The sequence below is a fragment of the Bos grunniens genome, chromosome 14, assembly GCF_055505025.1.
Source record: "Bos grunniens cultivar Pamir isolate PY7600 chromosome 14, Bosgru_T2T1.0, whole genome shotgun sequence".
NCBI classification, from domain to species: domain Eukaryota; kingdom Metazoa; phylum Chordata; class Mammalia; order Artiodactyla; family Bovidae; genus Bos; species Bos grunniens.
In genome coordinates this window covers 82,708,968-82,720,569 of record NC_141178.1, presented here as the reverse complement: position 1 = coordinate 82,720,569, position 11,602 = coordinate 82,708,968, and the positions used below count along the sequence as shown (strand labels likewise).

The window sequence follows — 11,602 nt, the reverse complement described above, 5'->3', positions numbered from 1 at the left end:
CCAATGAGGCAGCTCCCAGGGTTTCTGATGGGGGCCAAGCCTCTCTCTCTCCTGAAATCCATTATCAAGAAACAGGCGAGCAGGGGTGGGCCGGTCAGAGGGAGCAGGCTCCGGGCGGTCTTAGGGGACCCACTTGCTATACCTCAGGACCCTGTGAGGAGACGCACTGGGGTGGAGGAGCCCCCTGTTGACTGCAGGCGCCCACCCTCCATTTGTTCATCCTGCCCCCTCCCGCCTCCACACGTCCACACCCCAGGTCAATTTTCTCTAACCCTTGGACATTCAGCCCATCCACACTGAGCCCGGAGAGTCTCACCTCCCATTGCCCCGCCCCAGCCCCACCAGGGATCCCTAGTGTGCAGCACCTGCTTCAGGGCTGCCTGTGGTGGAGCCCCCTGCCCCTGCACCTTCAGATTCCCTGCCCCACGTTTCTATGAGAAGCCAGGCCTCTCAGGGCAAGGGCCACGAGGTTGCCACATCCAGACTGGCGCCCTGCCCACCCTCTGCCCAGTGTCACCCACCCTCTGGATGCCCCTTCCTCTGCTGTGGCCTCCCCGGCACTCCAGCTTCCCCGCCCCAGGCATTCTTCTGCTCTCCTGTGCTTCCAGCTCCCCTCTCTTCTGTCTCTTGTTTCTTCCTTTATTTTCCCTCATGTTTTTTTGTAAGTTAATTTATTTATTTTAACTGGAGGCTAATTACTTTACAATATCGTAGTGGTTTCTGCCATACGTTGATGTCAATCAGCCATGGGTGTATATGTGTTCCCCATCCTGAGCCCTCCTCCCACCTCCCTCCCCATCCCATCTCTCAGGGTCATCCCAGTTCACTGGCCCTGAGCACCCTGTCTCATGCATCGAACCTGGACTGGTGATCTATTTCACAGATAGTAATATACATGTTTCAATGCTATTCTCTCAGATCATCCCACCTTCGCCTTCTCCCACAGAGTCCAAAAGACTGTTCTTTACATCTGTGTCTCTTTTGCTGTCTCACATATAGGGTCATCGTTACCATCTTTCTAAATCCCATATATATGCGTTAGTATACTGTATTGGTGTTTTTCTTTCTGACTTACTTCACTCTGTATAATAGGCTCCAGTTTCATCCACCTCATTAGAACTGATTCAAAAGAGTTCTTTTTAATAGCTGAGTAATATTCCATTGTGTATATGTACCACAGCTTTCTTATCCATTCGTCTGCCAATGGACATCTAGGTTGCTTCCATGTCCTGGCTATTGTAAACAGTGCTGCAATGAACACTGGGGTACACATGTCTCTTTCAATTCTTGTTTCCTTGGTGTCTATGCCCAGCAGTGGGATTGCTGGGTCATATGGCAGTTCTATTTCCAGTTTTTTAAGGAAGTTCCACACTGTTCTCCATAGTGGCTGTACTAGTTTGCATTCCCACCAACAGTGTAAGAGGGTTCCCTTTTCTCCTCACCCTCTCCAGCATTTGTAGACTTTTTGATAGCAGCCATTCTGACTGGCATGAGATGGTACCTCATTGTGGTTTTGATTTGCATTTCTCTGATAATGAGTGATGTTGAGCATCTTTTCATAGGTTTGTTAGCCATCTGTATGTCTTCTTTGGAGAAATGTCTGTTTAGTTCTATGGCCCATTTTTTGATTGAGTCGTTTATTTTTCTGGGGTTGAGCTGCATGAGCTGCTTATATATTTTTGAGATTAATTCTTTGTCGGTTGCTTCGTTTGCTATTATTTTCTCCCATTCTGAAGGCTGTCTTTTCACCTTGCTTATAGTTTCCTTCGTTGTGCAAAAGCTTTTAAGTTTAATTAGGTCCCATTTGTTTATTTTTGTTTTTATTTCCATTACTCTGGGAGGTGGATCATCCCTCATATTTTTAATTGGTAAAATACACATAATGTAAAATTTGCCATGTTGGGACATCCACTGGTAGCCACTTCCACTGACTCCATGCTCCCCATGCAGGGGGCTTGGGTTTGGTGCTTGTTCAGGAAACTAGATGTCACATGCTGCAACTGAGAGTTTGCATGCTGCAACTAAGACCCTGTGTGCCAAAACGGGGGAAAAAAAAAAAGATCCTGCATGCCCATAACCGGCAATCCTGCACGCCGCAATGAAGATCAGAGATCCAGCCTGCCACAACTAAGACCTGATGCCGTCAAATGAGTGAATAAATAAATAAAAATAAACACTGAGACAAACTGCCATGTAACCATTTTTAAATGCACAACTCAGTGCCATGAAGGACATTCACGTTGTATAGCTGTCACCACCCTCCTTCTGCAAAAGCGAAACTCTGCTTCCATTAAACACTCACTCCCCTTCCCTCTCCCCTGCCTAATGTGCTCACGTTTCACCCACGTGGTAGCATGTGTCAGAATTTCCCTGCCTTGTAGGGCTGAATAATATTCTGGTGTATGTATACACCGCATCATGATTAGCCTTTATCTTCCGAGGGCACCTAGGGTGCCAACGTGTTTTAGGCACTGTGAATAATGCTGCAGTGGCCACAGGTGTGCTGACATCTTTCTCAGTCCCTGCTCCCAATTCCTTGGGGTCTGTGCCCAGAAGCGTGATTGCTGGATTGTACGGTGATACCACGTTTAATTTTTGGACTGGTTCCTCTCTTCCTGCAGGTAAACACACTCAGGCGTCTCTCATTAAGAAAATAAAAAGCCCCTGAAAACACCCCTTTGCCTTAATTTTCCACCCACATTTTCTCTCATCTCCTTCCTTGTGCAGCTCTCGGAGGGCGCCGTGGGGACAGCTCCACGTGCTAGAAGCTGAGACCTCTAACACCTCTGCTGATCCCTGGTTCTCTGCACGCGGGCACTCCCAGGGCGCACCCAGACCTGGGCGGAGGCTAAGCTGGTCCCGCCCACCTCCAATTCCGCCCACTGCCCCGCCCCGCCAGGCCACGCCCACCCGGCCTGAGGCTGCAAGCCTTGCTGCTGGCGCCCCCTTGGGATAATGCACCCATGAGGGGCACCTTCTGCAGGACATTTAATTCCATCGCAGCAGGGAGCCGTTTTCCTCGCAGACTTGTTAACTCTGAAAGTAATTATGCAGGGATTCTCTGTAGCTGCAGAAAGGAATGAAGAAGCTCTTTGTGTCCTGAACTGGGGAGAGGTTACGTGAGCGAGGCAGGGGCTGTGTGCTAGAGGGGGGATTGGGTGGGGGCGCTAGGAGGGGGTTTGACACTGTGCAAAACCTCACGTCTGCACAGGACCGCGCCGCCCCGCCTGACGCGCAAGCTTGGGCCTAAGGCTCCAGGAAGAAAGGGAAGACGCTGATGAGCTTGGGATGAGGGGTCAAACTTGGTGGCAGGGGCGTGCCTCCGCGAGAAACCTGGAAGTGGCCCAGGCCGAGCAGGAGCCCCTCCCGGGGCCATGGGGGAGGGTCTTCGGGGGTTGCTTCTGGCACACAGCAGGGGCAGTGGGGCCCATGTCCCGTCGGGGGCGTCCCACCTGCACGCCCGGCAGCTGTGTGGCAGAACTTTAGGTACAAGGTTTTTGCCAGCAGTTTGATGGGGAAGGAGGTGGTGGGAGAGGGGCGAGGTTAGACCTCTGGGGGAGTGGGGAGGAGGGCCTGGGGGAGCCCATGGTGTCAGGATGGAGTGTGGCAGGTGGTCCTAGGCCAAGCCCCAGCTCTGCTTCTTCTCCAAGCCTGCCCAGAGTCTACGTGAGTGTGATCACCCCAGGTAAGGAATGACCACCTTGGATGGCGTCTCCCTGTTGTCCTCATGGGACCCAGAGTCTAGGACGTGAGAGGGAGGGGCCAGCTCTCTCACTTCTCTGGGGAGGGGTGTGCCTCTCCCCACGTGTAGATGAGGAAGTCGAGACTCTGGGGTGGCAGGACTGCCCAGGTCCTCAGCTTGGGGGAGGGGGTGGCATTGAGGCAGGCTGTGCAGCCGTGGTTCAGGGCCCTGCGCACTGCCTGAGGGGCTTGGGTGCGGGGTGGGGGCCTGTGGTGTCCCCGGGGCCTCAGAGCACAGGAGGCCCTTCCAGCTTCTCCAGGTGGGTGGCCGGCTGGGGCTGGGTGAGGGGCACCTTTCTCTCTCCAGCGCCTCTTGCACTCTGTACTCTTTCCTGCTGCTGCTTCAACAAATCTCTAACTTGTGGCTTAAAACAACCAACAGGCTCCAGGGGAGGACCCTTCCTGCCCCTTCCAGTCTCTGGGGGCTCCGAGCATCCCTGGATGTGGCTGTGTCCCTGAGGTCTCAGCCTCCATTACATGGCCTCTCTCTGTGTCTCTACCTTTTAAGGACACCAGACACTGGATCTGGCCCCTGCCTGCCAAATCTAGGATGGCCTCATCTTGAGAGCCTTAACTTGATCTCATCCTTAAAGTCCCATTTGCCAATCAGGGTCAACTTCACAGATTCTGGGAATCATTTGGGGGGCCACCATTCAGCCCAGCACTTACCTTCTTGGCCGTTCCCCACTATTCTGGGGATCCTGAGGATCAAGGACTTTCTCCTTGAGCTCAGCAGCCTTTCTTAAAGTCTTCAGTATGTGAATAAATGTCCCTGTCTACCCTTGACAGGCCCTCTCCATGAGGCAGGGTGGTGGGGCCACGGTCAGACCCACAACCTTGGACAGCTGGGAGGGATTCTGATGGTGTCAGCCCAAAATACAAGGCAGGAAGCCCTGCAGCACAGCTCAAGCATGACTCCAGCCTTGCCTCTCCTGCCAGGGTCTGACCCAGAGGCCAGTGCTCTGCTTCTGTTGGCTTCCAGACTCTAGAGGCAAGGCAGCCGGCATTGAACTCCCCCGTCCCCCACCTCTTACGCTGTCCATGGTTCTGACTACCCGAGGCGGCTGTGCTGTGGGGGCAGCTGGCCACCAATCATCCCGACCCTCAGTAGAGCATGAGGCTTGGGCAACTGCCACATGGTCACCCCACAGGCTGTGGGTACTTGTCAGAGTGTCTCCAGCCAGGGCCAGGTCCCAGCACCAGCATCTAGGCATCTGGGCCAGGTCAGGTGCAGAGGAGGAAGGTTAAGGACAGCTCCATGCAGGGGCTGTCCAGACTGCAAGGGCCAGGGCCACACATGGACACTCTGCCCTTTCTTCTGCCCATCATGACTGATTTTTATTCTTGTTTGCAAAAATCCTGATAGGGTGACCCCATCCCATGTGTATTGGGAGGAAGGCAGAGTAGCTTGGAAACCGGCTTAGGAATATCTGTCTCCCTGGCAACCAAGCCCAGCATGGGGAGAGCAGGGTCTTTGCTCTCGGAGGAACAAACAGGCCTGGATCTGCATTCCCTGGGTGGGTGGGGGTGGGGGCCCAGACTCCTTGGGCATTACTCTTTGGGTATCTGGCATCTGCCCCCATCATACTCAATCCAGAACCTACTCACCTGCTATCTTTTGTTGCATAACAAACTACCCCCAAACGTAGGCGCTTAAAACAACACCATTCATGCTCTTGAAGTGTCCAAGGGGCAGGAACTCAAGTGCTGGACCTCGGGCTCACATTCTCTCACGAAGCTGCTGTTGGCTGGGGCTGTGGTCTCATCTCAGTGCTCCAGTGGTTGTGGGGGTTCCACTTCCGTGGTCCTTTGCGTGATTGTTGGCAGGCTTCGGTGCCTCTGCACAGGGCTGCCAGCAGGATGAGTAATCTGAGAGATGACGGGAGGCAGAGCCCACATCAGAAGCTACGGTCTCAATAATCTGATTTCAGAAGTGACATCCCGCTGGTCTCACCCCCTCTTAGCTAGAAGTGAGTCCAGCCATGCTCAGTGGGGAGGGAATGACTCCCTGGACGTACAGTGGTTAAGACTCTCACTCTGACTGCCAAGGGCCTGGGTTTGATTCCTGGTTGGGAAGCTAAGATCCCACAAGCTAAATAGGATGGCAAGGAAAAAAGAAAAAGGAAGGAGATACACCAGGGCAAGCATCCCCCAGGGTCCCTGGGGGCTCTTAGAGCCTTCCCCCCACACTACCAGTCCCAGGTGCTGGGGGTGGGTGGCCTTGCCTTAGGTCTGGCAGGGATCTACCAAGTCTCTGACAGAACTTTGGCAGAGATTCCCAAGCCAGGAGCAGGTTGGCTGTGATCAGCAGGGACTGCCACCAAGTGCCATCCCACAGTCACCGCATACCCGGACAGAGTCAGTATCCAACTGACCCAAAGGTGTAGAGGCCGGACTTGTGGGAGGGCACCCAGGATATCTGCCCTGCACCCAACCCCTTGGGTAAGGCCTTGTGTTAAATCTGAAATGCATGGGTTAATTCTCACAAGGATGTCCTGGACTCAAGCCTTTGCCCAGCTGCATAGGTTTTGGGACAAAATCTAACCCTTTTCCATATTGTGGCCTGAGCCATCCCCCCAGCCCTCCCCCAAACACTCCTGCTCTCTCTATCTTGGAGCTTGCAAACCCTCCTCCTGCGGGATCACGGGCTCCGCCAGAGAGGCTTTGTCCACACCCCAGGCCTCTCTCTTTACTTCTTATCCAGTGTACTCAGTAGCCCCTGTCAGTCTGCCCAGGTGTCCCCTGCTTGCCTGCCCTCTCGCTAGCACTTGCCCTGGGCTGGGTGCCCAGTGATCTCTCTCCCTGTGGGTTTGGTGCAGCCCTCACACGCTTTCATGGTTACATTTTATAGACAAGGACCTGAGGCTCAGGGGGCAGGCGATGTGCCTGCAGTCACACATCTGAGTGTGGTCCCAGGCTGTCTGCATAAACATTTGTCTGACAGATGAGGGCGGGACTGAAGGAACGACTTTAGCACTTGCTCCTCGCCCAGCGGACGGCAGTGCCCGGCAGAGACTGGTCTCAAGCACGAGGGACAGCAGGTGCAAAGCACAGCGCGACAGGCGTGATGGGAGCAGAAGGCAAGAGACAAAGCTGAGAAACTGACCAGAGCAGGCGGCAGAGGGCCTTGAATGCCAAGACCAGGGTTTGGGACTTGCCCTCTGAGTGTGGGTGTGGTTGGAGGCAGCAGTCCCTGGGTCTGCGGCTGCTCGTGAGGTCGTCGTGGAGGCGGTGGGGGAGGGGGACGGCGCGGAGAATAACCTTGAACCATCGGGATCGGGATCGTGATGGGGTCGGTGAAGGGAGGGCCCAAGGGCCGCGAACAGGGGCCTGGGCTAGTACCTGCGGCACTCGCTCCCTCCCTCCCTCCCTCTCTGAGTCTTTGTGCCTTTCGCTTCTTTTCGCAGTAAACGTTCTTCCGAGAAATTCCAAGGGGATCTCAGGCTGAGGGGGAAGGGACCTGCCAGCGCCTGGGTTGGGGGAGGGGGAGGGGGGGCAGCGCACGGGTGAAGAGATCGGGAGCGGGGAGGGCGCGCGCGCGCGCTCGCGCGGGCGGGGCAGCGGGGTGCCTGCTGGCCAGGGGGCCCAGTACGGCCCGGGACGGTGACCCTGAGGGGCCCTGAGTCCCAGGCGCCCCCATCCGCGAGACTCCAGCCGCCCCCGCCCCCCGCGCGGCCCCCGCCCCGGCTCTGCCCCGCCCCTCGCGCGGGGTCCGTGTCTGCGGCTGCGTTCCCCGAAAGACACGGCTGCACCCGGGTTCCCGTCCGCAGGGAGACCGAAGGGCACTGCTCCCCGCGCCGCCCCCGCCGCCCGGAGGCCCGGAGTCGCGGCACCCCAGGGATGTGAGTGCGCCCCCGACCCGAGGCCCGCGCTCCACGCCTAGACCCGCGGTGAGAGCCAAGGCTCGCGTGAGGAGACAGGGGAAGAGGCAGCGCCGGGTTCCCTGGCCCCCGGGCCCCGGCCCAGAGGTGGGGATGGGGGTAGCGCGCGCCCCTGCCCCGCCGGCAGATACTGTCCACTCGCACCTCGTCATGCCCTTTCCTCTCCGGACACACCTACGGCTCCCCAGGGACAAGACGCGCCTCCCGACCACCCCCACCTCCCCACCCCTCATCCCACAGGTGCGAGCGCCAGAAGGGGGCATTTCGGGCTGTCCCCCAGCGAGAGGGCAGGCCTCTTCTCCCTGGAGGGGGTGCAGCGATGGTGGATGCTCTCGCTGATGGGCTGGGGGCGGGGCTTTGGAGCTCCCCGGCGACCCCAGGCTCTGGATTCCTGGGGGGAGGTTGCCTTAGGATGCCAGAAAAGGGGAGGGCCCTTCGACCTGGGCCGGGGGCTTGGTCTCCTTCCTGATCAAGGCTTCCCCCTGCCAGGCCGGTGTCCCAGACGACCCCCGCCCGCAGCCCCCGCGCCTTCCCGAGGCCCGCCTGGAGCATGTTGCCTGCAGCCATGAAGGGCCTCGGCCTGGTGCTGCTGGCCGCTCTGCTGTGCTCGTCCCCCGGTAAGTCTGGGGGCCGCTGGCGGGGGGGAGTCCAGGTCATCTGAGAGTCTGTGCGAAACAGCTCCGGAGAGAACCAAGTGTGGGGCGGCCATTCTCCTATGATGCCCATCAAGCCCACACCCCCTCCCACACCTCTGCGACCCCAGCCCGGCCCTCGCAGTGTGACCCCCCTGCTCGGGCTGCCCCGGTTACAGCCACGTGGGTCTCTCCTGGCTCCCAGGGCAGGGGTGCTCTACCTCTTGGGCCTTGGTCCTGCAGCTGGCCCCCCACGGATGCCTTGGCTTGGCGCCGGAGTTCCCCTATGCGCTCTTCTTAGAGCCCCTCTGGCTCCCCGTCAAGTCCTGTCTGATCTTCCTCGATGGAACCAACTGGATTCTGGGGGATGTGAGCCATGGGGAGGGGTGTGCAGGAGGGCACCACAGGTGTGATGCGTGTGACTCTGTGCATGTGCACTGTGCGTATGTGTGGGACCTGGGGGTGCAGAGGGGCTTCCGGAGTCCCAGCGGCAGCACCCTCACCCCAACCTGCCCAAAGGCAAACAGGTTTTTCCCAGCCTGTCCTCCAGGTGCCAGTTAGGCCTGGTCACTCCTGGTCAGGGGGTGCCTGGCCTCCTACAGCCACGCGGCTCTCCTAAGACCTGCAACGAGGCAGGTGGGGAGGATGCAGGGGGCTGGCTGGCTCGAACCCCAGTTCCTGTAGTCATTCTCGTCCCCGTGCCCTGCCCAGCTCACGGCCTGTGGTGCCAGGACTGCACGCTGACCACCAACTCCAGCCACTGCACCCCGAAGCAGTGCCATCCATCAGACACGGTGTGTGCCACTGTCTGGATCACAGATCCCAGCAGCAGTAAGTCAGGCTCCAGGCTCGGGGGTGGGGGTCGGTGGTGTCATCGGAGTCCCTCTGGCCTCAGACAATGGCGTGTGTCTGGGGGCATGACCCTACCCTGCTGTGTGACAGTCAGCAGGTACCTGACTCTCTCTGACTCTTTCCGCGGAGCTGGGGGACAGCATGGGTGGGTTGAAGCCTCAGTTGTGTTGTTCTGGGGACCTGAGCTGACCTGGAGGGTCCCTGGGCTGGGTCCTGGACACGAGGCCGAGAGGCTTGTGGGGCTCCAATCCCAGGCTCCCTGTCTTCATCCCCAGGCAGGAAGGATCACTCCGTGAACAAGATGTGTGCCTCGTCCTGTGATTTTGTGAAGCGGCACTTTTTCTCAGACTATCTGATGGGCTTCATTAACTCTGGGATCTTGAAAGTGGACGTGGACTGCTGTGAGAAGGATTTGTGCAATGGGGTGGCACAGGCAGGGCGCAGCCCCTGGGCCCTGGCTGGGGGGCTCCTGCTCAGCCTGGGGCCCGCCCTCCTCTGGGCTGGACCCTGAGGCCCCCTCCCCACCGCAGGGCTTCCGAGCTTGTCCCCCTACACCTGAGCCCGTGGCTGCCCCCTCCCCAGCCTGGCCTGGCTGGCACTGGGGGCAGCCTTGGCTCCGATCCGCAGCCTGTGGCTCCCACCCGCCCCAGCTGTGAGACCTCCCTGTCTCCCCACCAGCTCCAAGTTGCAGCCACAGGACATCTCCAGGGATCAGGCATCCGGCAGGAGGCTGGGCCCCTGGGTCCCTGAGGGGAAGCCGGGCCCAGCCCAACAGCCTGGCTGTGAGGATATCTGCGGAGAAATAAAATCACTTCTGAGCCTGGAGACCCGGGTCTGAGCCTGGGTGGGGATTTTGGGGAGGGAGGGGTTCCTGGCAGAGAAAGTGCAGGTGAGCGGGCGCAGGGAGGGTGGCGCGGGTCCTCTGGGGGTTGCCAGGGGACTGTAGGCCTGGAAAGGTTTGGGAACAGCCTGAGGGGCGGTGAGTGCTGGGCTGAGCAAGGTCACAGGGTGGGCCTGAGGGTGAGGCCTTGCAACAGTGTATGCACACACTAGGGAGATGGACACACCAGACCCACACCCATACCCACTGAGGGCACACTACCCACCACACCACGCTCATGCTCCCCACGTGCACCCACGCTGACACATTGGTGGCACAGCAGCTCCTGAATCGGTGTGCCCCAGCTCAGGCAAACCGCACAGGTCCAGGTGTGTGTGCAGACGAGAACATGCAGACACCGCCCCGTGTGCAGGTCTCCACGTGCCCTTTCCCGCTGGGGGTGGTCCACTCCCCAAGAGCCGTCGGGCCGTTTCAGGCTCACGTGCCAGGAGTCTGCCACAGAACTAGGCACACTCACATCCCCACGCTGAGTCGGGTGCCATCGCAGGTAGGGTATGGAAGGCCAGTCCCCGAACCGGGGTCTGCGGGATGGCACAGAGGGACAGGGTGCTTCGGGTGGGAGGAGGCAGGGAGGGCCCCTGGAGGTTGACCCGAGAGTGCGGCTTTCCCCGGCCTTTTTTGCTCTAGCAGTGGGCCCTCTGTTCGTCCCTGCACCCCTGAGTCCAGCCAGCCTCTGCACCCCTTGGCCACGTGAGTTATCTTGTGGCCCAGGCTCACCACGTGAGGCTCCGCAGCCCCTCCAGGCTCTCTGGGGTTTGGTCCTTGGCCAGTTCCTCCTCATCCTTCTGTGGCTGACCCAGCCGTGACCACTCCTGGGTCCTGCACCACCTGGAATAAATGATAGTGATGAATGAATGGTCTCTCCCCAGGGCTGGCCCTGGCCTTCCTCCCTGGGCTTCTCTGCAAGCATGACGGAGAGGGGTCTGGAGGTCCCGGGGGAGTGAACGGGGGGCGAGTAGGGTCGGTGGATACTGGTCGGTGTCAACTTCCCGCTGGTGGAGAGGGCCGAGGGGCTTGTCGGAGGATGTCTCCCACTCCGTTTTAAGTTTGCTCTGCTGCTCTGCGATGTACCCCTCCCCCAAACCTTAGTAAAGTGTGCTACCCACTGAGTGCGTCTGCTGCTTTTGGGACCCTCGGGACTGGGTGCTGCTGGCGGGTGACCTGGCAGACGTGGCTGGCTCAGGGGAAGCAGGCAGAGAACCTTGGGGATTTAGGGGAGGCTGGGAGCTGGAGCCAGGCGATCTGGAGCAATGGGACGCCTGGAGTTGCTGGGAGGATGTGGACTGACCACCCCAGGGGCATGGGTTCAAACCAACCTCTACCTAGTCTTTGCTGGATTTGTTATTTGAGGCAAGTGTTTAAAACACAAAAAGGCGTAAAGTTCTCCCAAGTCTTTTATTGAAGATGCGCAATTCCGAGTAGACAGGGGGCTTAGAAGGAGGGCACTGCGGCCCAGACAACCTGGCCTCGACATCTCAGCTCCTGTTTCCACGCAACCGAACCTGAGCTTGTGCCCCGACCTCTGAGGGCTTCTCAGTAGCCCCCACCTTTGTGGGGAAGGATCTCGGAAGGATCGAAGCCTGCAGCCAGTGTGC

At 58.6% G+C, this 11,602-nt stretch overlaps 1 protein-coding gene across 2 annotated transcripts; it reads left to right on the top strand.

The window, feature by feature from the left end:
• The first annotated feature begins 7,264 nt into the window (after window positions 1-7,264).
• LY6H (lymphocyte antigen 6 family member H) lies at window positions 7,265-11,116 on the top strand. Of its 2 annotated transcripts, none has more exons than XM_086337592.1 (4): window positions 7,265-7,631; window positions 8,112-8,239; window positions 8,966-9,085; window positions 9,382-11,116. In XM_086337592.1, the coding sequence occupies exons 2-4, from the start codon at window positions 8,173-8,175 to the stop codon at window positions 9,615-9,617; spliced, it is 423 nt and encodes a 140-aa protein (XP_086193718.1). In that variant the 5' UTR covers window positions 7,265-7,631; window positions 8,112-8,172; the 3' UTR covers window positions 9,618-11,116. The 2 variants fall into 2 exon arrangements, with proteins under 2 accessions (XP_086193718.1, XP_086193719.1); XM_086337593.1 differs by having other exon boundaries at window positions 7,281-7,583.
• Window positions 11,117-11,602: the final 486 nt, after the last annotated feature.

What these genes read in the sequence shown, in the direction of transcription:
- LY6H (XM_086337593.1), top strand. An exon ending in TCTGCTGTGCTCGTCCCCCG is followed by an intron (nt 8,240 to 8,965) that starts GTAAGTCTGGGG and finishes TGCCCTGCCCAG; the next exon opens with CTCACGGCCTGTGGTGCCAG. An exon ending in GATCACAGATCCCAGCAGCA is followed by an intron (nt 9,086 to 9,381) that starts GTAAGTCAGGCT and finishes CTTCATCCCCAG; the next exon opens with GCAGGAAGGATCACTCCGTG.